Below are 25,003 nucleotides of genomic sequence, written 5' to 3'. Positions count from 1 at the left end.
TCGACACGTAGAATATAATGACACTAACTGCCTGTAGGTCAGTCTTTGACTTCATTCTTGGTTAAATAGGCTAAGATTAGAGTAATAACCACCTTTTTGTTGAGACTTTTTCTGCCATATCTTTAGATATGAGCATTATCTGCCACTTCTCATAAGATCTAAGATCTAAGGAGTTGGCCATTCAACCCATCAAGCCTGCTCCACAATTCGATAAGATCATGGCTGATTTGATTGTGGCCTTAACTCCACTTCTTGCCTGTCCCTATAACCCTGGATTCCTTTGTCGATCAAAAATCTAATTCACCCTTGAATATATTTAAGGACCCAGCCTCCATTGCTCTCTGTGGAGGAGAATTCCAAATATTAACAACCCTCAAAGAGAAATCCCTCTTCATCTCTATTTTAAGTGGGAGACCCCTTATTTTGAAACTGTGCCCCCTAGATCTAGATTCTCCATGAGGGAGAAACTCATCCACCCAGCATCCACCCTGTAAAATCCCATCAGAATTTTATGTTTCAATAAGATCACCTCTTATTCTTCTGAACTTCAATGAGTGTTGCCCAACCTGCTCAGCCCATCCTCATAAGACAATTCCTTCATGCTAGGAATCAGCCAAGTGAATCTGCTCTGAACTGCTTCCAATGCAAGTATATCCCTCCTTAAGGAGATCAAAACTGTACACAATATTTGATGTGTGGTCTCATCAATGCACTCTACATTTGTAGAAAGACTTCCCTAATTTTATAAACCACCCCCAGTGTAATAAAGGCCAACATTCCATTTGCCTTCCGAATTATTTGTACCTGTATGCTAACTTTTTGTGATTCATGTGCAAGGACTTCTGTATGGCAAAATTCTGTCATCTTTCTCTCCATTTAAATAATATGCTGCTCTTCTATTCCTACCAAACTGGACAACTTCACATTTTCCCACATTATACTCGATCTGCCATTTTTTCCCCACTCACTCAACCTATCTATACCCTTTTGCAAATGCTTTGTGTCCTCCTCACAACTTGCTTTCTTACCTACCTTTGTATTGCCAGCAAATTTGGCTACAATACAGTTGGTCCCTTCATTCAAGTCATTAATACAGATTGCAAATAGTTGAAGCCCCAGCACTGAACCCTGTGGCACTCCACTAAAGTTTGCCATCATGAAAATGACACATTTACCTGTTTCCTGAAAGTTAGCCAATTCTCTGTCAATGCTAATATATCAACCTAACACCATGAGCTCTTATCTTGTGCAGTATCTTTTATGCTATTTTAGTTAAATCAATAAAGAAAAAAAAGGGGACAAATCAACAAAAGATCACTGAACAAAAAGGGGCAGCCCCTTAAAGGGAAACTGCAACAAAAAGACAAAACCGTAAGGAAACTTACTAAGGTCAAGCCAAAATGTGATTTTTGAGGTCAATAATGCACCCCAATCCCCGCAGTGCCCACCAGTCACAGAAGGGCTCAATAGTACCAGCTGACACCACGTGCTCCCTCTCCAAGGACACCCAGCCACAAACACAGACGTGGAAGAGGAGCAGACAGTCGGGTCGGATAACACCCTCAATCGCCCGCTATCTGGACCTGCTAATGGCCACTTTGGCCAGGCCCAGGAGCAGGCTTACATGAAGGTCCTCCTCTCTCCCCACCCCTCTCCACACAGGGTGCCAGTATCTTTTATGTGACACCTTATCAAATGCCTTTTGGAAATCCAATTATATCTACTGGTTTCTCTTTATCCATCATACTTGTTGCACCCTCAAAGAACTCACAAACCATGTTGACAATTCTATTATGATTTTCTAAATGTCCTGCCACTACTTCACTTAATAATGCATTCCAACATTTTCCCAAAGACAGACATTAGGATAAGCGGCCTATAGTTTCCTGCTTTGTGACACCCTTCTTACTTGGGCAGAGGTGTTACATTTGCAGTTTTCCAATCCACTGGGACTTTTCCAGAACCTAGGGAATTTTTGAAGATTGCAACCCAATGCATCCACTTTCTCTGCAGCCACTTCTTTCAAGATGTCCATTTCACCATCTTATCAACATCCCCATGCAGTTTTCTTTGGTCCTGAACAGTTTATATGGTCCACTCTTTTATTGCAAATGTAGATATCACTTCCTCTAATGCCGTACCTAAATTATTAATGTACAGAGTGAGCAGAAACAGAAACAGAAACCTGTAGGACATCACTACCCACTTCCAATTGCTCTGGGAAACTACCTTCAACTGCCATTCTTTTTTAGAGAAACAAGAGTGTTTAACCCAACTTGCCGTCATCACCTAGCCCTGTCATTTTTGTTACAAACCCTGTGGGAGAGCCGTAAACCAAAATAACCAAATTTATTAAGTCCCAAATGAAGAAATTACCAATAAGATTTCACTTGTAACTTTTACTTTAACAAGAATCAGAACCAACTCAAATTACACATGAATTGACAGGAAAATTATATTTCAAATAAAAAGGTAAATGTCACTTTAAATGGTCGGTACAACAAGCACTGCATCACTCCCCACAGAAATGTGGCACTGTGTAGCTACAAAGTTCCACAGTATGCTGTTCTTTATTCACATGGACAAGGAGACCTCCTGCTGATTAACACATACTGTTCAGCTGATGAATCAGTCCTTCTCCACTTTGAACACCACCTGGAGGAAGCACTGAGGGTGCAAGGGTGCAGAATGTACTCTGGGTGGGAGACTTCAATGTCCATCACCAAGAGTGGCTTGGTAGCGCCACCACAGACCGAGCTGGGCTGGGCCTGCAACAGGTGGTGAGGGAACCAACAAGAGGGAACAACATACTCGACCTTGTCCTTATCAAGATGTTTGCGGTTGTTGGAGATCAATCTCAGTTCCAGAACATCACTGCAGGAGTTCCTTAGAGAAGCGATCTAGGCCCAACCATCTTCAGCTGCTTCATCAAAAACCTTCCATCATATGGTCAGGAGTAGGGATGTTCGCTGATGATTGCACAATGTTCAGCAGCATTCATGACTCCTCAGATACTGAAGCAGTCCATGTCCAAATGCAGCAGGACCTGGACAACATCTAGACTTGGGCTGACCAGTGGCAAGTGGCAGTTGCGCCACAAAAGTGCCAGGCAATGACCAACTCCAACAAGAGAGAATCTAACCATCGCTCCATGACATTCAATGGCATTGCCATCACTAAATCAGGGGCGATTTCTCCTCCCCCCACACCCCCTACAATTCCCATTGAGTCCAGTTTTCCTAAGGCTCCTTGATGCCACACTCGGTCAAATGCTGCCTTGATGTCAAGGGCAGTCACGCTCACCTCACCTCTCAAGTTCAGCTCTTTTGTCCATGTTTGGACCAAGGCTGTAATGAGGTCCGGAACTGAGTGGATCTGGCAGAACCCAAACTGAATGTCAGTGAGCAGATTATTTCAAAGTAAGTGCCACTTGTAGCACTGTCAACAACCCCTTTCAATACTTTGCTGATAATTGAGAGAAGACAGATAGGGTAGTAATTGGCCAGGTTGGACACACCTGGCTAATTTTCCACCTTGTTGGCTAGATGCCAGATTGTAGCTGTACTGGAACAGTTTACTAGGGGGCATAGCTAGTTCTGGAGCACAAGTCTTCAGTGCTATTGCTGAAATATTGTCAGGGCACATAGCCTTTGGAATATCCAGTGCCTTCAGTTGCTTCTTGATATCACGTGGAGTGAATAGAATTGGCTGAAGACTGGCATCTGTGATGCTGGGACTGCAGGAGGAGGCTGAGATGGATCATCCACTTGGCAACTTTGGCTGAAGATGGCTGCAAATGCTTCAGACTTCTCTTCTGCTCTGATGTAATGGGCTCCCCTACCATTAAGAATGGGGATTTTTGTGGAGCCTCCTCCTCCAGTGAGTTGCTTAATTGTCCATCACTATTCACAACTGATGTGACAGGACTGCAGATCTTAGATCTGATCTGTTGGCTGTGGGATTGCTTAGCTGTCTATTACATGCTGCTTACACTATTTTTCATACAGACTCGAAACGGTGACTGTGTTCCTCTCCACAGATGCTGTCAGACCTGCTGAGTTTTTCCAGCTATTTTTGTTTTTGTTGCAGATTTCCAGCATCCGCAGTATTTTGCTTTTATTTATTACACCGCCACATGTGTTGGGTCTGTCCTGCTGGTGGGACTGGACATACCCAGAGATGGTGATGGTGGTGTCTGAGACATTGTCTGTAAGGTACAATTCCGTGAGTATGAGTATGATCAAGTCAGGCTATTGCTTGATACGGTTGTGGGACAGTTCTCCCATCGTCATTTTGGCATAAGCCCCCAGGTGTTAGTAAAGAGGACTTCGATATGGCTGGGTGTGCCACTGACTTTTCCGTTGCCTAAGTCGATGCAGGATGGTCTGTCCAGTTTCATTCCTTTTTGTAGTGGTTTGATAAAACTGAGTGGCTTGCTAGGCCATTTCAGGGGGCATTGAAGAATCAATCACATTTCTGTGGGTCTGTGTCACATGTAGGCCAGACTAGGTAGGAATGCAGATTTTCTTCTCTAAAGGACATTAGTGAACCAGATGGGTTTTTACAACAATCAACAATGGTTTCATTGTCAATGGTTTCACAGTATAACTGAGACCGACTTGAATTCCCGATTTATTAATTGAATTTAAATTCCACCAGCTGCCGTGGTGGGATTTGAACCCATGTCCCCAGAGCATTAGCTTGGACCTCTGGATTACTAGTCCAGGGACATTGCCATTACTGCCAAACAGAAAAACAGGCCACATCTTGAGTGATTTTTACTTCTTCTCACGAGAATTGTGTTTCTCTGTCTGTCTTTCTCTTTGTTTCTGTATCTGTGCACTGATCGCTTTCATCCTCCAGCTCCTCCATGTGTAGCTCTTCTTTGCATCTGCAGCTCTCCTTTTTGATTGCCAGCCACAAGGTTTCTTCCTTCCTTCCTTCTTGTTGGTACTGCTTCCAGATCAAGGGTTGCCAGTCACATGGACCAGAATTTATTATCCAGGAACATTACAATTGTTCCCTTTACAATTGATGAAAACTTTTAAAACAATGCAGATTCCGCTAACCTTACAAAAAAATTACAAATTTTCCTTAGTGTACTGCTTCCAGGTCAAAGGTCATCACATTTCTCCAACTGTTCCTGTATGGTAACCTTCCTGAGGCTTTTTGAAGTCTATCCAATGCATTTGTCCCATCTACGATATCAGTCACCTTCTCATAGAACTCTATCATGATTGTCAAATGTGATCTCCCTTTCTGAACTCCATTGGCCACTTCTAATTATTTTCTCTTCTACCTTGGGTATAAACTCACTGGCCTGCAATTACCCAGTTAGCTCTGTCTCCAGTTTTGACAACAATTATTAAATTGGTTGCTCTCCTGTCCTCCATATCCATATTCAATAGAATTTAAATATATTTTCTAGGGCCTCCCCAGTTCCCCTCAGGTTCCTCTGACAACTTCAGTCAGGTCCCGGCATTTAGTCCTCCTTCAGCGTCTCTAATATTTACCTTTGGTTTAATATAGCTCTCATCTCACTGTTGACCAAAATCAGGATTAACATCTTTCCCAGTCACCTGTGCCTTTGGGTATACTGGAAAAGTATCCAAGCTGAATCTCTCTTGGGGCCCACTGCATATTTAATAATTCCCTTTTCCTACAATTGATGTCAAGCTCAGGGAATTAGGGATGGGCAACAAACGCTGGCCTTACCAGCGACACCCACATCCCATGAAAGAATAAAAACGAATGAAAAATTCTACGGAGCTGATGTTAAACCAGAAAATGAGTGCAGTATTTGCGTGTTCCAAGGATTACATACCTGTGATTGTTTGTGTTGTACATTAATGATCTTTTGTGAACTACAGGAATGCTCTGTGTTGGCCGATCCCACTGACGAAGGACTGCCGTGCTGAACCTCAGATTTAAAACAGAAGGAACATGTAAAATTTCAAATCTTAAACTGTTCCAACTGGGTTATATCACCACTCTGGGCTCTCCTCTCCAGAGGACCTGTGGCACTGCTTAAACAGTAAAACGTAGAGGGAGAAACAGCTTGTGAATCCCCCAGTCCAGGTCACACCATGCTCAGGTTATGCTGCATTGCATAATCCTGAGCCTTACTAATTCCTCACACCTGGTTAATACCAGGAGCTAAGGTTTCTTTAAGAAGGTGTTAAGTGCAGAGGATAGAGTCCCTGTCTCTGAGCCAGAAGTTCCGATTCAAGTTCCACTCCAGGACTTGATGGCCAAGGAAGGTGCGTTCATAACTTGGCCAAACAGGTTGAGTATCATCTTGTAAATCCTTCCAACATGCGCCAATGGCAGGTGGTAAGAGCAGGAGAGATTCCTGGTCAGCCATGTAATGGAAAGAAATTGGAGCCTCTACCATCACTATCCATAGCTCCAAGCGACAACATGCAAGTAAGAGTGTATATTGCCACAGCAACTTGGACTCCTTGGGAACCGGTTGGCTTAGTTGGTTGGACGGCCGATGTGGATCAGACTGGTGCCAACAGCACAGGTTTCGATCCTTGTTCCGGCTGGAATGGATTCAGGACTTGCTTCGTTGCCCTATCCATGTTGGAGATTGTGGCACTGTGGGTCGGACCTGCCTTTCGGCACAGAAATCAAGCAGATGATGATTTCTGACTAGGTCCACAACCTTAATCCTCTACTCTTATCGTTTGTCATGGATTGCCCTTTGCATGCTGACCAAGTGATTATTTTGAGAATTTCTCTCTCCATTTCACCTCCACAAAAGAACCTCGCTCCCCCTTTACAGCGTCTCCCCACTTTTCCGCAGTGTTTCCTCCACATGTTTCTGTCTCCCCTCCTTTCTTCATGCACCGAATGCAAATTGTTTGTATTTTCCTCTCTCTTCACTTCCCCTCATGTTGAAACAAGGCATCCAGACACTGACTTCATTTTTTGCTCCCGCTCGCATGCCACATCATGGCTGGACAACAATAGATCTAAACAAAAAGAAACACTCAACTCCATCTAGAAAATAAATACTCCCAAACTGACAGAATAAAGTAAAAGCCTATAAACCATTTATCTGTCCTTGCTCCCTCTGCATCCAGCAGGAGCCTCCCTCAGATGGGCCATTTAATTCCTCCTGCTCTCTCCACAGGATTTTACTTCCTGGACGCTTCATCTCCAGCAAGGTTACTATCCTGTTCTACTGCCCATTTCTCTTTAACTAGTATAAATTACAAGCACTAAAACAGGCAGAGGGATTGGAGGCCTAGTATTAATCAATATATTCATATCCCTACCTCCTTCTTGAAACTGGGATCTTGCTGAGCTGTGTGGTTCAATGTCAAAGATCACACCAAGGTGATCATGAAAAGCTCTAACCAGTATGGAGTTGCCCTAGGGATTCGGTGTTGAAATGTTGTTTTAAATTATATTAGTGCTCAACGCATGTACTAATTTACAGACATTTCCCAGTTAGTACATAATACTCACAGAAGGTGATGAATATGATAAGGAATGTTGTGGGGATGAACGAGCTACGGGTGGTACACTCCGCCCTGGACTTGTGCCTGTGACACTGCCGCCAGCAAACTGAAATACAAATATAATTTAGTTAGGATACAGTACAGGGCACGGACACAGACACAGACTGGATCAAATTTATCGATGCACTTGCCATTGTTTTCCACCTGGATGGGATGAAAAAAATTATACGTAGCTGCGCATTTCCTCCTAGCCGGGAAAGCTGAAATAAAATCAGAAAAACAAAGCACAAACTTCCTTGCCTTCCCCACTTCAACTTAAACAATCTGTTGAACCAGATTCATCTCTGAGCTCAGCTTATTTTACCTTATTTAAAAAGGAATCTGAGGCAAACTACACTAAAAAGCCAGGTTTAAAAAGCTCCAGGTGTTAAAGAACAGTCATTGCATCTATGCTGAGGGTATAAGGCACAAATCAAGGGAATAGCTGAAACTGGCCATTTACTACTGGATGTACAAAATGTGATCACTTATTTAAAAATTCATTATTTGGGGTGTGTAGTCACTGATAAGGCCCACCCCTACTTGGCTTTCAGATGGTAAAGATGAGCCTTCCTCTTGAATCTCTTGCAGTCCATGTGGTGAAGGTACTCCCACAATGTATTAGGTAGGGAGTTCCAGGATTTTGACCTAGCGACAGTGTGTTTCATGTTCCTGCTGCCCTTGTCCTTCTAATGTGATAGGAGGTTGCAAGTTAAGGGAGTGCTAACCAAGAAGTCTTGGCAATTTGCTTCACTGCAAATAATATGTATGGCACCCACAGTACACTGTGGTGGAGGGAATAGATGTTTAGGCTTCACTATGTTTCAAATGTGTTGACAAAGCTAGTTTTAAATAGTTCCCTCACCGGACTGTTGCTATCAACCCAGGCACAAAAAGCATTTCACCACACCACTAAGTTGTGCTCTCTCTTCTCTGCAAACATGATGTGTTGACGATGCATATTCGCTTTTGGTTAAACAAAATATTTTGCTTTCGAGAGGAATAGGTTGTTCCAGGCAGAGGCTGCAGTTGGTTTTTTTACTTAAGAACAACTTTTACTTTTGGAAAACTGTACAAGTTTTTGTAAATCAGAAGTCACATTTGGGGGGCCCTAATGAGCTCACATCTGACTGCTACCCGAGTATTTGATGTTAGAAAACTGAGACAAAGGTGATCATAGACCAAAAGCACTTCGGAGTTTTGAAGAGTCATATTGGACTCGAAACGTTAACTGTGTTTCTCTCTCTGCAGATGCTGCCAAGCCTGCTGAGATTTTCCAGCACTTTGTGTTAAGTTCAGATTTCTAGCATCTGCAGTATTTTACTTTTATTTCAGTGATCGCAGACAGAATCAGTTCACTCCTTTAACTTCTACTTTCTGAAATCCCAATAAAAAGTAAATCTTCAGGACATCATTTTTTGAACATAACCCAAAGTAAAATGGGACAGACAGGGGAAAAAAAAGGCGAGTGTGTCAGGGAAGTAAAATTTTCATTTATTTAAAAGGGTATAGAATAAATGTGCTGAAGTGGATTAGATTAACAAAGTAGTGGTTAAAATTAGGACAACTAAGGTTTGGCTATTTTGATTGCTAGAGGCGATTACAGTCATGACACTGTTCAAATGTCAGAAGCAACTATATAACTAACACATACAGCATCTTTATTACTAGATTAGGGCTTGGCTCACTGAGGTGATGACTAGTCTAGAGAAACTAATTTACTTACACCTGGCAATAGTGTAAGGGTTAAAAAATCCACTGTAGATTGTTGAGGAGGAAAACTGGTCTTTATTTAACTTTTTATATCAATATAAATTTTCATATGGCCTCATTCTCGGCATTTGTGTTAAAATAGGCTATTCCCCTAAGGCAGCCAGTCTTACCTCTCACGAACACATTCAACAGCTTAAATCAGTGACAGACAATAAATGTGCCTTTTCCTCATCACAGTTCCCAGGCTGTTATTGACAAGGACATTTACACAATTGATAACTTTGTTCAATTTATTGACATAAGGCTGTTAAAAGCCCTGCAACTTACCTCAAAGTAATCACTAATTTTATGTCCCCTTGGGGTGCCTTTTCCTACAAGGGAACAATGAAGAATTAGCAACCAGACAAAAAGTATTTCCTCTAGTTCAAAGGTGAAGATCACCTTTCTCTTTCCCACCCCTCCCAGAAAAACAGGAAAATCTAACCTGCACAAAATGGGTTACAACTGGCTCATTACAACAGCTCATTACAACCACTCCAGTTTAATAGCCCAATATTTCAGGGGAAGGCCGAAAACAGCTGAAGATCATGGCAAGGCAGGGACTCATAACTGCTGCCAAATGTAGCTGGCAGTCAGGGCTAGGGAAGCTGAAGGCTTCCTTGAGGAGCTGGTGGGAGCTTCTCTTGACCTACAAGGAGGGCTAGAAAGGACACTTGTGGTACTGGCAGTTCCCCATTCCTTTTCACTGCCAGGACTCCTGACCCTTGGGAATCATGTTTAGCAATCAGTTTTAATTTGCATTGTGGAAGTCTGATTTAAATTTGTTAACTAAGAGTTCTGCCTTTCCATGTCCTGACATTTGGCATTGTAAAAAAAAAAGAGCAGTGGACACATGCATGGCATGTAGGAGAAGAGTTCCTATATTTAACTTAGATACTCACCCACCCCTCCTAAACTGCTGTGGAGTGGGGGGCATGGTGGGTAGCAGTGAGGCTACTATGTAGGAAAAAGAGTTAGAACAAAAAAAAAGTTAGAAAGAGCCTCAGTTGCATCTACTGAAATGGACCTGATCTTAGTTAATGAAGATGGTACACATCAATCACAGATCATTTACATCATGCACAGGTTTTGACAGACAATTTTCTGTAAAGACACTGCAAGTGTCAACAATCTCTAACAAACTCTTCTGCAGCATAGAAATACAAAACCATGCAGAGTTCCCAGTTCAGTTCAGAATCGGTGTTGATGTGGCTGGGTTTTCAGTAGGAGCAAGGGGGCAGGGAAAAACAAAGAATCCCCACAGCTGAGGTTTCTGCTCTTCATTCTATCCATGTTGGAAGTGCACTTATGTAGACCATTGGTGAGGACAATATTGGGGTGCTTGTATGATGCCCCCCATATATAATATATATGTATATGAAGAATGGGCAATTAAGCCAACACAACGAGTCACCAAATGCCCATGAAACTGTACCCTAGCACAAATCACCATCTTCAAGAAAGAAAGTTTATGTCCTTTCTTTAAATCAGATCCGCCTGAAGGAATGGCAGAAACAGATTCAACAGAGTCAAAAGAGGAATGTAGAAATACTTGAAGTGAAGAACTTTATAGGTCTGTGGAGAAAGAGCAGGGAACTGGGATCAACTGGATAGTGCTACCAAAGAGCTAGCACAGTCACATTTGGCTGAATGACCATCTTCTGTATTGTACTATAATTCCACAATTTTGTTATCTGTATTGAAATTGATAACAGTCGATCCCGAGGGACCCAATTTATTTCCCACTTGTCTTATAACGTTCGCAGCTTGCTTGCAGATACCCCCTTGAATCTACAGGGGATTTAGTGAAGGACTCAATGATCATTTATCATTCAGCAATTTTTCTCCCCATGTTTTGAGTGCAGAAGTCCCTTAAAGTTTCAATAATCCTGTGAAGCACCTTGGGATATTTTACTACAGTAGGCACTATATAAATGCAAGCAGCTGTTGTAAACAGGGGCCAATAGGAAGTGGATTTGTCATTTCATGCCTGTTTGGAAAAAAAGTTACCATCAAATAGGGGCCAGAAATTAAAATGGTTTAAAGGTGTGCAACTGCACCTTGCTCCATATGCAATCATTTCTTCAAAGCAAAAAAAATCATGAAAAGCATACAATTTCAAAATCAACTGCTAGTAACTAAGTCCCCCATTCCCAGTGCACTATAAACTGTAGAATGCTGTATAAAAAAGGGATGTACTCAGGCCTACCTTGATTGGCCTCATTGTAGGGATCCGCCTTTCGTTTCCTCCCTCGCTGCTCACTTTGCTTCTTCTCCGGTGTCTAAGAGGATGAATAAGGGATTGCCATGAAGCAAAAACCTTTTTGCTCTGTAAAGCTTCAAATGCTTAAGCAGTTTTCAAAGACGGCCACGCTTATCTTCCTCCACTCCCAAGTCTCAGAATTGGGAAGAGAGGGAAGTGAAAGGAAGGAGAGATGATACCATATGGACATTAGCCAGGACAAGGAGGCTTTTGCTTTCCTCCAATCTATAAGCTAAATGGGGGCTCCAAATAAAAAGGATGAAACCGACAGGAACTGACTGATCAACAGTCTACAGCCAATCTTACTCTTAGAGCAGTAGCAGCTAGTGCTACCCCAATGCCACTCTGCAAAAAGAAGACCAGCTGCAGATGATGAACTGTTTCCCCACCCCTAGAAGAAACCAGGTCACTCAGGTAACCAGGTCACTCAGGTTTGGGTATGATCTTGGCATAGGGATTTGGTGCTGGTGACACCGAGGTCTCTTCCAAAGGATGGTCCTGGGGAGAAGCACTCCATCTACAGCTGCAGGTGACCGAGCAAATTTCAAAACATTCCACACAACACTTAGGAAAGACAAAGATATCAGCTTAGTGTACAGCCACCATGCAGCCATCCTTACATTCATTTGGATTTGACTGTACATATGAACTCGGGAGAAAACAGTGGCATAGTGTTGGCATCACTGGACTAGTAAGCCAGAGGTCCAGGCTCTGGGGAGACATGGGTTCAAATCCCATTACGGCAGCTGGTAGAATTTAGTCAATTTATAAATCTCAAATTGTAAGCTAGTTTCAGTAATGGTGACTGTGAAACTATCAATTGTTGTAAAAACCCATCTGGTTCACTAATGTCCTTTAGGGAAGGAAATTTGCCACCCTTACCTAGTCTGGTTTACATGTGACTCCAGACCCCAGAAATGAGGTTGACTTTTAACTGCCTTCAGAAATAGCCTAGTTCAAGGACAATCGGGAATGGACAAGAATGCTGCCCTTGTCAGTGGCACCCATAGAGCATAAAGGAAAAAGTAATATGGGTTTAAATTTGAATTTACATATAAGATAGTTGTTCTGCTTTCCAAGAGTTGAATCAATTCATAGTGCAGGTTTTTTTGTAGTCTTCAGAGAAGGCACAGCCATTACGGCTAAGCACCATTTGCTTGTTTGATAGACGTTAATCTGCGTAATTTTTAAACACAGCAACCCGACAATTACTAACCTCGGATTCCTTGTCACTCAGAGATCCCAAGCTGCACAAGCTCTGGTTGGACGACTCATTTACTGGTATCTACAACAAAGAACAAAAAAGTTACATTTTGTTCAATCAATCACTGCTCTTCCAATATGCATCTAGTTCAGTCATCAGGCTTAGAGACAGAATTAACTACTGTAAAATTCTCATGCTCATGGTGGATGTTGACTATAATGCCCTGGTACAGAATAATTCACAGCAGGAAAATTAAGTATTGATCCACTGCAGTGAAATTTTCACTTAACGATGTGTTAAACTACACTGCTATTCAAAAGGTGAAAGAGCATGCCCACTTTTGACTCCTGTCACTTCTCGCGTTTTACCAAATCAGTTTAAGAGCTAACCACAAGTACATATTAGAACTGTCTGAGCATAAGCTGAATACTGTTGCAGGCAGCAGCCAAGTCCCCTTTTAGTCCAATTGCCACAGGGCTCAGAAAGCAACCCCTTCTCAAGAAATATTGATTGGCAGGAGGTGCTTTGGGAAAAAAGGCCAGAAATCTTGTTGCTGACACCACTGGCAATGCCCCCTGGAAGTACAGGTTTTCAGACTCTGGGTGGGGAGAGAGGAGGGTCAGCCATGATATCCTCCAGGTCAATAACCCACTGAATATTTATTGCTTGGGAAGCAAGTGAAGGATACCAAAAGGGTGTGCTCAGTTCCCATGCAAACGTACACCCTGTACAGAGAAACTATCTTCCAGTTTGGGGGACAGAAGAGGAAAGAGGAAAATATATAGCTTTTTTAAAATTAAAAAATACACAGTAGCATTCAGACCTCTCAACCAGAGAATTAAAATCACAAACACCAGAGCGAAAAAATTAAACTACCTAAACTCAAAGTCCACCATTCTCTGTCCTCAGGAGGTCTTTAAAACGTGATCACTTAAAGCCCATTGCACCAACAGATAGCTGACTGAGAGCTTATTGTGACATTAAGTCACATGCTAATCTACAGTGTCACAGAACCACGGCTGCAAGGATATGCTATTGCTGGGATTCATAGCATATGTCCCACCGGTACTTACTGCATCTACCCCACTCCCAGCCACCTAAACCCCAACTCTAATCTGATTAATAGATTTACATTGACATAGGTAAAGAAATGAACAAGCCCAAAGTGCATTCAGAGATGGGATAGAGCAGGAGCCAGCAACCTACTTTACCTGAACAGCCTTTTAAAAAAAGGATTGCCTAAAATAACTATTGTGAACCACAAGGCCAAAACTCAGCTTTACTAAACCAAATACATAGCAATTTGCCAGTTGTCACTGGTAGAAAGCATAATTTGCATATAAAATTATATGTATTGAATGTATTAAGGAAACATACTTAACTCTGAATTATTGCATTCTTTGCCTTTTTTTTAAAACTATGGGCAGCATCTTGTCCTGGGTTGGGGGGGGGGGGGGGGGCGGTGTGTGTGTGTGTGTGTGTGTGTGTGTGTGTGTGTGTGTGTGCTTGGTAGGGGCGGTCAGGAAGCCGACGGCGATCGGCTCTGCAATTTCAGGCGGGCAGGCGGATTAAGGCCCGCCCTGTGTGGATTGCGAGCATCAAAGCTGAGCCCTTCCCGTGCAGGTGGGGTGAGGGGGGGGGAGAGCCGGGCCTAGCGTGCAATTCGTGCATGCGCGAGAAAGAATGCTTCAATCTCCCTGAGCCAGGGAGCTGCCTCAGGGAGATGAAGTGCTGTTTAAAAAAAAATGAAGAGAATAAAAATTTAATAAAACCTGTCTCCTCATGTGGCTCTGTCACATGAGCTGGAACATGTTTGTAAATAAAATCTTTATTTTTGAACTAATGTTTAATTGCTTTAAGAAACCTCATCCCGCTCATGGACGAGGTAAAGGTCGCCTGACCTTTTCGCCTGCCCGCCAACTGGAAGGTTGGATGGGCAGCGTAAATTTGAAGTTAATTAGATTGTTAATGGCCTTACTAGGCCTTTTTAATTATTGGCGGGCGCGGAGCTGACTCTAGCGTGCAACAATCAAACAAAATGTCCCCAGACTGCGAGATGACGCGGGGACGCATGCCCATCATCATCGCGAGTCACTTCACGCTCGGGAATATTGGGTGCGCGCCCACACACCAAGCATAATATTCTGCCCTATAATTTTGTCAGCAAAACTAATTTAAGATGCGTAGAATTAAGACAATTGTTTGGCTATTGATTCTCATGATTAAAAAAAAGCTTCCAATAGCACATTCAGAAGAATTTATTGCCTCTGCTATGTTAGAAACAATGGTCGTTACTATGAAACCTGCTCCTCAAATTAAAGACATTATCTATAACTATGGTGCATCTACACCATTCAAACAGGTTTATTTGGAGCAAAATCATATATTTTTGCTAAAGCAATCGTTTGAAACGTGAAGTGCAGCATAATGCTTAGCCTTTTCTCCCCACAATATAAACACAGCTCTTACTTTTCTTCAACGAATTCTTCTGAGGCTCTTTTCACATTAATGCAATCCAACCAGAAAAGGTTGGGAACCACAAATGAGATGTTAAAGAGCTGCATACCAGCCCTGGGAGTGTAGGGAGGGGATTAAGATGATGTCCACAACAGGTGCCAGGTAAAAACTGGACACATCCCTACATGTGCGTGTGCTGGAAGTACAATGAGCAGTGTAACAGTTGAATGTAATAAGATCCTTCAAGCATGAATTTATTTCCAAGCTCCATCATTTTGCTGCAGGATTATAGTAATGCCCTGTATCTGGGAATGTGCCACAAAGGTTCAGATGTTGCAATTTCTCCTAAAATGTGAAATTCTGATTCACAGCCTCTGTGGATATCCACAGTGGATATAAAGTTGGGTTCGGTTCATTGTCGTTTAGTAATTTGTAGCCTTTTATTTTAAAAGTTGATTATTCCATTGCACAACTACCAAGCCAATTTTCTCACTGTGTCATCCTCACTGCTTTCCTCCTTCAGACTCTGCACTGAGAAACTTCTCATCTTTGGTGATTTCAACCATCATCTTAATTCAGCATGTTCTCTCACCTGAGTTCACTGCCCTCCTACCCTTTCTCAACCTCTTCTGCCATGTAAACTCCCCAACCCATACTCTTGGCCATCTCCTTTATCTTAACCACCTCATGTAGCCTCCCTAGAATTAATCATAGAAACAATGCAGTGCCTCAAGAAGGCAGCTCATCACCACCTTCTCAAGGGCAACTAGGGATGGACAATGAATGTTGGCACAGCCAGTGAAGCCCACATCCCATGAATAAGTTTTATAAAGAGATAAGGTCCTCTTTGATCACTTTCTTGTAATCACTCTCTACCCAAATTCCCGTATCCCCTTTCCAACCCCATTTCCTTATGTCCAGCCTTGGAAATAGTCTCTCCCATTTCACTTCCTACACTTTCAAAATCCCAAATCTTGGTTCTCTATTCAATATATCAATGCTACAGCTACTGGCCTGCTCAATGCCACCATCAATTCCACCTTTGAAGGCCTAGTACACATTACTCTCTCTTATCCTACTTGTTCCGTTGTTACAGTCCTCATCTTCACAGTCCCTTGAGTCCAAGTGGCAGACTTGAAATGATATGGCGAATGGTTTAGCCATCAACAATAGGTATACCATTTTGGATACTGTTGGTGGGGATGACCTACCAGGGACAAGTTGTAGTGGTCGTGTCTCTGGCACCAAGGCTGGACCCTCAGCTCAGAAAGGAGGGAGGGAAAAGAGGACAGCAGTAGTGATAGGGGATTCGATAGTTAGGGGGACAGATAAGAGGTTCTGTGGGAGAGATCGAGAATCCCGGATGGTCTGTTGCCTCCCTGGTGCCAGGGTCCGTGATATCTCGGATCGAGTTCTCAGTATTCTCAGGAGGGAGGGTGAGCAGCCAGATGTCGTGGTCCATGTAGGGACCAATGACATGGATAGGAAGGAGGAGGAGGTCCTGCAAAGAGAGTTTAGGGAGTTAGGTGCAAAGTTGAAGGACAGGACCTCCAGGGTTGCGATCTCAGGAGTGATACCCATGCCACATGCTAGTGAGGTTAGAAAAAGGAGGATAAAGCAGCTAAATACGTGGTTAAGGAGATGGTGCAGGAGGGGGGGCTTCATGTTTCTGGACAATTGGGCTCTGTTCCAGGGAAGGTGGGACCTGTTCTGATGAGACGGTTTGCACCTGAACTGCAGGGGGACTAACATCCTTGTGGGTAGGTTTGCTAATGCTGCTCTGGGGGGTTTAAACTAGATATGCAGGGGGAGGGGAACCAGAGTGTTAAAGCAGATAGTGAGGTGCAGGAGGATAAAGGTCAAGCGAGGAATGCACGTATAGACAGAAATCAAAGGTTTGTACGGGATAGAAATGTTCTCAGATGCATCTATTTCAATGCAAAGAGTATTGTCAGAAAGGCAGATGAGCTTAGGGTGTGGATTGGCACATGGGATTACCACATTATTGCTATTAATGAGACTTGGTTCCAGGAGGGGCCGGACTAGCAGCTCAATGTTCCACGGTTCAGTTGTTTCAGACGTGATAGAGGGGGAGGGATGGCATTACTAGTCAGGGAAAATATCACAGCTGTGCGTAAGCAGGACAGCCCTGATGGCTCGTCTACATGGGTGGAGCTGAGGAATGGGAAAGGTGTGACCACACTAATAGGGTTGTATTACAGACCGCCCAATAGTCAGAGAGAATTGGAGGAGCAAATGTGTAGAGAGATAGCAGACCGATGTAAGAAACAGAAAGTTGTGATAGTAGGAGATTTTAACTTTCCACATATTGACTGGGACTCCCATACTGTAAAAGGGCTGGGTGGCTTGGAGTTTGTCAAATGTGTTCAGGAAAGTTTTCTAAATCAATATATAGAGGTACCAACGAGAGAGGATGCAATACTTGATCTCCTATTAGGGAACCAATAGGTCAGGTGACAGAAGTATGTGTAGGCGAACATTTTGGGTCCAGTGACCACAATATCATTAGCTTTAAGTTAATTATGGATAAGGATAGGTCTGGTCCTCGAGTTGAGATTCTAAATTGGAGAAAGGCCAATTTTGTGGAAATGAGAAAGGATCTAGGAAGAGTGGATTGGGATAAGTTGTTTTCTGGCAAGGATGTGTTCAGTAAGTGGAAGGCATTCAAAGGCAAAATTTTGAGAATGCAGAGTTTACATGTTCCTGTAAGGATTAAAGGCAAAGTTAACAGGCATAGGGAACCTTGGTTTTCAAGGGATATTGGCGATCTGGTTAAGAAGAAGCGAGAGGTGTATAGCAGGTATAGGCAACATGAAGCAAGTGGGGTACTTGTAGAGTATAGAAATTGTAAGAAAATACTAAAGAAGGAAATCAGGAAGGCAAAAAGACAAGAGGTTGCTTTGGCAGATAATGTGAAGGTAAACCTGAAGGGTTTCTACAAGTATATTAAAAGTGAAAGGATAGTAAGGGACACAATTGGTCCTCTTGAAGATCAGAGTGGTTGTCTATGTGTGGAGCCTCAAGATATGGGGGAGATCTTAAACAGTTTTTTTGCATCAGTATTTACTCAGGAAACTGGCATAGTGTATAAGGAAGGAAGAGAAACAAGCAGTAGTGTCATGGAACATATAAAGATTAAAGAGGTGGAGGGGCTTGCTGCCTTACAGTGAATAAAGGTAGAAGAATCCCCCGGGCCTGACATGATATTCTCTCGGACCTTGAGGGACCTAGTGTAGAAATTGCAGGGGCCCTGGCAGAAATATTTAAAATGTCCTTAGCCACGGGTGAGGTGCCAGAGGATTGGAGGGTAGCTCATGTTGTTCCGTTGTTTAAAAAAGGCTCCAAAAATAAATCAGGTAATTACAGGCCAGTGAGCCTGATGTCAGTAGTAGGTAAATTATTGGAAGGTGTTCTGAGAGATCGGATATACAATTATTTGGACAACCAAGGGCTGATTAAGGATAGTCAGCATGGCTTTGTGCGTGGTAGGTCATGTTTAACGAACCTTGTAGAGTTTTTCGAGGAGGTTACCAAGAAAGTAGATGAAGGAAAGGCTGTGGATGTTGTCTACATGGACTTTAGTAAGGCCTTTGACAAGGTCCCACATGGGAGGCTAGTTCAGAAGGTTCAGACACTTGGTATCCATGGAGAGGTTGTAAACTGGATTCGAAATTGGCTGTTTGGGAGAAGACAGAGTGGTAGTGGATGATTGCTTCTCAGACTGGAGGTCTGTGACTAGTGGTGTGCCTCAGGGACCTGTGTTGGGACCATTGTTGTTTGTTGTCTATATCAATGATTTGGATGATAATATGGTAAATTGGATCAGCAAGTTTGCTGATGACACTAAGATTGGAGGCGTTGTGGACAGCAAGGAAGGCTTTCAAAGCTTGCAGAGGGATCTGGACCAACTGGAAAAATGGGCCAGAAAATAGCAGATGGAATTTAATGTGGAAAAGTGAGGTGTTATATTTTGGAAGGACAAACCAAGGTCGGACATACAAAGTAAATGGTAGGGCACTGAGGAGTGCGGAGGAACAAAGGGATCTGGGAGTTCAGATACATAATTCCCTGAAAGTGGCGACACAGTTGACAGGGTTGTGAAGAAAGCTTTTGGCATACTGGCCTTCATAAATCAAAGTATTGAGTATAGGAGTTGGGATGTTATGGTGAGGTTGTATAAGACATTGGTGAGGCCAACTTTGGAGTATTGTGTGCAGTTCTGGTCGCCTAACTACAGGAAGGATATCAGTAAGATTGAAAGAGTGCACAGAAGATGTATTAGGATGTTGCCGGGTCTTAAGAAGTTGAGTTACAGGGAAAGATTAAACAGGTTAGGACTTTATTTCTTGGAACGTAGAAGGATGAGGGGAGATTTGGTAGAAGTTTACAAAATTATGAGGGGTATAGACAGAGTAAATGTGAGTAGGCTCTTTCCACTTAGATTAGGAGAGATAAACACAAGAGGACATGGCTTTAGGATGAAAGGGGAAAGGTTTAGCGGGAACATTAGGGGGAACTTCTTCACTCAGAGAGTGGTGAGAGTATGGAATGAGCTGCCATCTGACGTGGTAAATGCGGGCTCACTCTTAAGTTTTAAGAATAAATTGGATAGATATATGGATGGGAGAGGTCTGGAGGGTTATGGACTGGGTGCAGGTCAATGGGATTAGCGGAATAATATTTCGGCACAGACTAGAAGGGCCGAATGGCCTGTTTTCTGTGCTGTAGTGTTCTATGGTTCTATTCGCACCAGGTCTGAATGGACCAGATAAAGCATCATCAATTCCTGCTCCCATCTCCTAAAATTTCTCACTATCCCAGGATCTTCCTGAAATGCAAAGATATCCCCTAGCTTCTCTTCTGTAAGTGAAAAAAGCACCCTCTTAAAGCCCTTGCCCAAGTACCTTCCACCCTCACCTTCAATAAATTTGAGAAGCACATGGACTTCTTTTTCACCAAGGTCGAGACCATCCATTCAGCTGCTTCTACTACTACCCTCATTTCTCCACCAGCCCAAACTTTAAGGTTCCCCCACCTGCCCTAGCCCTGAACTAGCTCCTCTCCTATCTCGCCTTACACACTCTCCAAGCTCATCTTGTGCACGAGACTCACCTCTGCCCTAGACCCTACTCCCACTAAACTGCTGACCACCCAACTATTCTTCCTGGCTCCCATGTTAGCTGATTATTAATAGTTTTCTATCCTGGGTACCATTCCCCTCTTCTTCAAATCTGTCATCATCACCCCTCTCCTAAAAAATATCCTTGAGCTCTGTCCTTGCAAGATGTCGCAGCATCTCCTATCTCCCGTTCCTCTCCCAAGCTGTCGAACGCCTTGCCACCTCCCACATCTGTGCCCATCTTTCCTAGAACTACATGTCTGAATTCATCCAATCAGGTTTCTGCCCTGCCACAGTAACAAAATAGCTCTTCCCAAAGGTCACAAATGACATCCTATGTGACTGTGACAATGGCAAATTTTACCTCCTTGTCCTTCATAACGTCTGCAGCCTTTGGTTGACCACACTATCCTCCTCTACTGCCTCGTCACTGTTACCCTGCTGGTTGGGACTGCACTCACCCGGTTCCTTCTTATCTATCTAATCATAGCCAGAAAACCATCTGCAATGGCTTCTCTTCCCACTCCCATACAGTAGTCTCTGATGTTCTCCCCAGAATCTATCCTTGGCCCCTTCCTATTTCTCACCTATACATTGCCCCTCAGCAACATCATCCAAAAACATGTTAGTTTCCACATGTACACTGATGACAACCAGCTCTGCCTCACCGCCACCTCTCCCAACTCCGCCACAGTCTCTAAATTGTCAAATTGCTTATCTGACATCCACTGGATGGGCTGAAGTTTCCTCCAACTAAATACTGGGAAGACAAAGCCAACGTCTTCAGTCACCCCCACAAATCCCATTCGCTGACTACCAATGCCATTCCTTTCTCTGTGCAGCTGAACCAGACTATTCTCATCCTTGGTGTCATAATTCACTTGAAATAAGCTTCCAACCACATAAACACAATAACACTAAGATTGCTGTATCCACCTGAGCTCATCTGCTGCTGAAACCCTCATCCTCATGCCTTTCTTACCTCTACACTTGTCTATTCCAGCACACTCCTGGCCAGTCTCCCATGTTCTGCCCTCCATAGACCCAAAGTCGTCCAAAGGTCTGCTGCCCTAACTCGCACAAACACCGTCCTCCTATACATTCCTGTGCTTGCTGACCTACATTGGCTCCCTGTTAAGTAGAACCAGACTTTAAAATTCTCATCCTTGCTTTCAAATCCCCACATGATCTCAATCCTCCCCATCTTTATAACCTCCTGCAGCACAACACAGATATCTGCGCTCCTTCACTTCTGGCCTCTTAAGCATCCCCAATTTTAACCTCTCCACCATTGTCAGCTATGTCTTTGGCTACCAAGGCCCTAAAGCTCCAGGATTCTGCGAGTGGGAAGAATCGGATTAGTGTGGGGTTGCCAAATAATTTTAAGAATTGCCCCAATTTCCTGTACTGCATTTTTCATTGATGAATGGATTTCAGAGTCTGATTACTGTCAAACATATTTATACAGCAGTAGAAAAAAACTCCAGAATTATGAACACAATACCACGAATTGCAATATTGTTACTACAGTTACTTCCTTTCTTGGAATATCCCATCTCACTTATATTTTTAAGAATAGGTCACCTGTTTTCATTGTACAAACTCCATTTTACATCTAGGTTACCAACTACCGCCTTCAGATCTCAAATTACAGGGTTCCTTTTTGTGCCGGGGTTGTAGTGTTTAACTTTCCAGCAGGACGTCACTATAAAAGGATTGTTTTTCATCTTTAATTGCACTGAACAGTCAAACATTTTTTAATAAGAGCACACGCTTCATAGTGCAAGAGTCAGAATTGCTGATGAACCTTTGGGGCATTACGTAACAGGACCCAGCCGCAGCTTACAGCATTAAACAGTGACAAGCAGAATTAACACTTTTTCATCCAATATTTGGTAGCTTCTGGACAAAGCAAAAATGTGCTTCTTCCCCCTTCCTTCTTCAAAAACAAGTCCAAAAACCTCAGCCAAGTTAAGATGTTTCCAGGGATTTCTGGTCTTTTGAAACAAAGTTCATTATATGTGGAAGCAAGTTGGTTTCATATCTATAATCTTTTTTCCCTCCTCTCACTATTTCCTCAGGCAATTGGCACACTCAGCTGATCACTACTGAAGTGCACGGAAACATTCCAGGAGCAAGTTATTTTTCAAGAGATGTGGATAAAGAAACTGCCAGTTAGGAATACACAGTGGGTCCGTCAGAATCTGAAAAGGAACTCTCCTGCAAATCCTGGCCTGATTCAACGGACCTGCACCTAACTCAGCAGCCCACTTCCCTCCTAATTCTGGCCCATTCATTCAATCCAAAGTGCAGTTCTCTAATCATAATGGGGAACGCCTGGTTTGAGTGGCCACAGGAGGATGACAGAAAAGCAGTATACTATTTAAATGGAGAGAGCTTTCAGAACTCTGTGGTTCAGAAGGATCCGGGTGTCCTGGTACATGAGTCACAAGAAGTTAGTATGCAGGTACAGCAAGTGATTAGGAAGGCAAATGGAACGTTGTTTATTGCAAGGGGAGTGGAACTTAAACATAGGAAAGTGTACAGTTTTGATATCCTTATTTGAGAAAGGATATAATTGTGTTTGAAGCAGTTCAAAGAAGGTTCATTCACTCATCCCAGGGATGAAGAGCTTATTTTATGAAGTTAAATAGATTGGAACTATACTCATTGGAGTTTAGAAGAATGAGAAGTGATCTTATTGAAACACATAAGATCCTGAGGGGACTTGATAAGAGTGGATAGAGGGAGGTTTTTTTCCTCTTGTGAGGGAGACTAGAACTAGGAGACAGTTTAAGAATAAGAGATCTCCCTTTTAAGATGGAGATGAAGGATAATTTTTTTCTCTCAGAGGGTTGTTAGTGCGTGGAATTTATTTCCCTAGAAAGCAGTGGAGGCTGGATCATTGAATTTATTCAAGGTTAAGTTAGATAGATTTTTGATAGTCAAGCGTTATGGGGGTCAAAGTGGAATGGAAACCACAACCAGATCAGCCATGATCTTATCAAATGACAGAGCAGGCTTGAAGGACTGAATGGCCTACTCCTGCTCCCAATGGCATAAAATTCAGGTGCTTTGTAAGGAATAACTCCCATTCACTTTTAGGGCTGATGGTCAGGAGGTAAGCAAGGCAGTGACATGTACTGTGACTGGTATTGCATAAAGACCATCCCTCTGGAAGCATGGGGTATCACCAGTCATGTGTTTAAATAGATGCTGCCTGTAATGGCTCATGCTACCATTTTGTTTTTGGCACAAAGTTCTCAGCAATATAAATTTATCATTATGTATTTAATAGATCTGTCTTTGCCAGTAGGAGGGCAACTTCAGGCTATGGGGTCATCAAATTCCTCTGCTCAATGTTGTAATACCAAACACTGGCCAGGAATACAGAATTACAATGGCAATTTTCACTGCCTCAGCCCACCAATTGTGTTTGGTCTCCTCCCTTGGAGACCTTAAAGCTACAAGCACAAAACCATAGATGTGTGCAGCTCTCCAACATCTTTCCTACAGGGCTCCTCTTTACATGTGAGCCTCAAATAAACGTCAGGCAGTTTTGGCTCTAAATGGCATGATAGCCCAGTTACAATTCTGTCCTTAATCTACATCTAATCAATATGCATGAGCACCAACCAATGGGGTCACTGAATAATGATCAGGAACAGGGTGTCCTAACCAGATTTACTCTCCATGTAGTAGCCCAGTTATCTCTCCAGCCATGAGCAGCTAACTCCAGGCAAATCAGCTGGCAAACCTGCCAGCCCAGGTAACTGTTTGAACAATTCTAAACAAGCCCACAAAATGCAGCAACTGAATTAGATGTGGACCCTACAGAGTGGTTTCATAAAACCACCATTCCCATTGAGAAGCACAAGTCTTAGCCGAGTTGTCAGGAGTGAATCCTGCCAACCTTGCTGCCAGGGGCTGATGTAGTAACAAGCCTTTCGTCACATCCATTCTTGGACAAACAGTCACTACAAAAGAGCTAGTTTGCATCCAAGGGGCAGAAATACACATTTCCCACCAGCTGGCAAAGAGAGATTATTTCTCCCTTAATATTTTTCCAATTGAATGATGCTTTTTAAAAATTAAACCCTAGTCTTAAAGGCATCAACTATCAGGATAGTTTCTTTTGTAAAGAACATGGCATGGCCTGAATACAAGGGTTTCAAACCTAAACAAAAAACATTCCTTGAACTGACCCATTTACGCCCTTAGACCATGGTAAACAAGGAAGAACTGCTCTCTAAAAAAGATAGATAGACCCCAGAGAGCTGACTGCTGAGAGTGCCCCAGCAACAATATACATGTTACAGCTACTAGGCTGAGGTATTCTAGTAGTACAGTTCACCATTGCACTCGATAGCTCATGTCCATCTCTCATCGAGCAAAGGTGTAACCAAACAGAATCGAGAATCTGTCAGAGGACAGGTGGGATATAATGTTGAACTAAGAAGCAGTTAGGACATCGTAGGTTAGCGTACGCGAGAGGTAATGATGAATCGATTTTAAGAACTATTTAGAAATCAGACATGTTAGAATGTGGGTACAAGCTGCAATTTTGAAACTGTGCCTGTGTAAATGCCTAAATGAAAAATGAAACACAGGCACCACATCAAGCAATAACTACACAAGAAAGAATTGAGTGACGGATCCGCCATTAATATTCCAGCTTT

The 25,003-nt window shown here is 42.9% G+C and overlaps 1 protein-coding gene across 5 annotated transcripts in view; it reads right to left on the bottom strand.

The window, feature by feature from the left end:
- Nucleotides 1-25,003, bottom strand: part of tlk2 (tousled-like kinase 2) — a 153,131-nt gene that overhangs the window by 83,615 nt on the left and 44,513 nt on the right. For 4 of the 5 annotated variants that reach the window (XM_041173335.1, XM_041173338.1, XM_041173336.1 and 1 more), the window contains 5 exons: nucleotides 12,740-12,808; nucleotides 11,470-11,542; nucleotides 9,549-9,592; nucleotides 7,477-7,575; nucleotides 5,825-5,920 (listed from right to left, as the gene is read on the bottom strand). In XM_041173335.1, coding sequence (XP_041029269.1) covers nucleotides 5,825-5,920; nucleotides 7,477-7,575; nucleotides 9,549-9,592; nucleotides 11,470-11,542; nucleotides 12,740-12,808 — 381 coding nt within the window. The remainder of the gene's footprint in view (nucleotides 1-5,824; nucleotides 5,921-7,476; nucleotides 7,576-9,548; nucleotides 9,593-11,469; nucleotides 11,543-12,739; nucleotides 12,809-25,003) is intronic. The other variant, XM_041173337.1, reaches the window with a different exon arrangement.

The sequence above is a fragment of the Carcharodon carcharias genome, chromosome 23, assembly GCF_017639515.1.
Source record: "Carcharodon carcharias isolate sCarCar2 chromosome 23, sCarCar2.pri, whole genome shotgun sequence".
NCBI classification, from domain to species: Eukaryota; Metazoa; Chordata; class Chondrichthyes; order Lamniformes; family Lamnidae; genus Carcharodon; species Carcharodon carcharias.
This window is presented reverse-complemented; position numbering and strand designations above follow the sequence as displayed.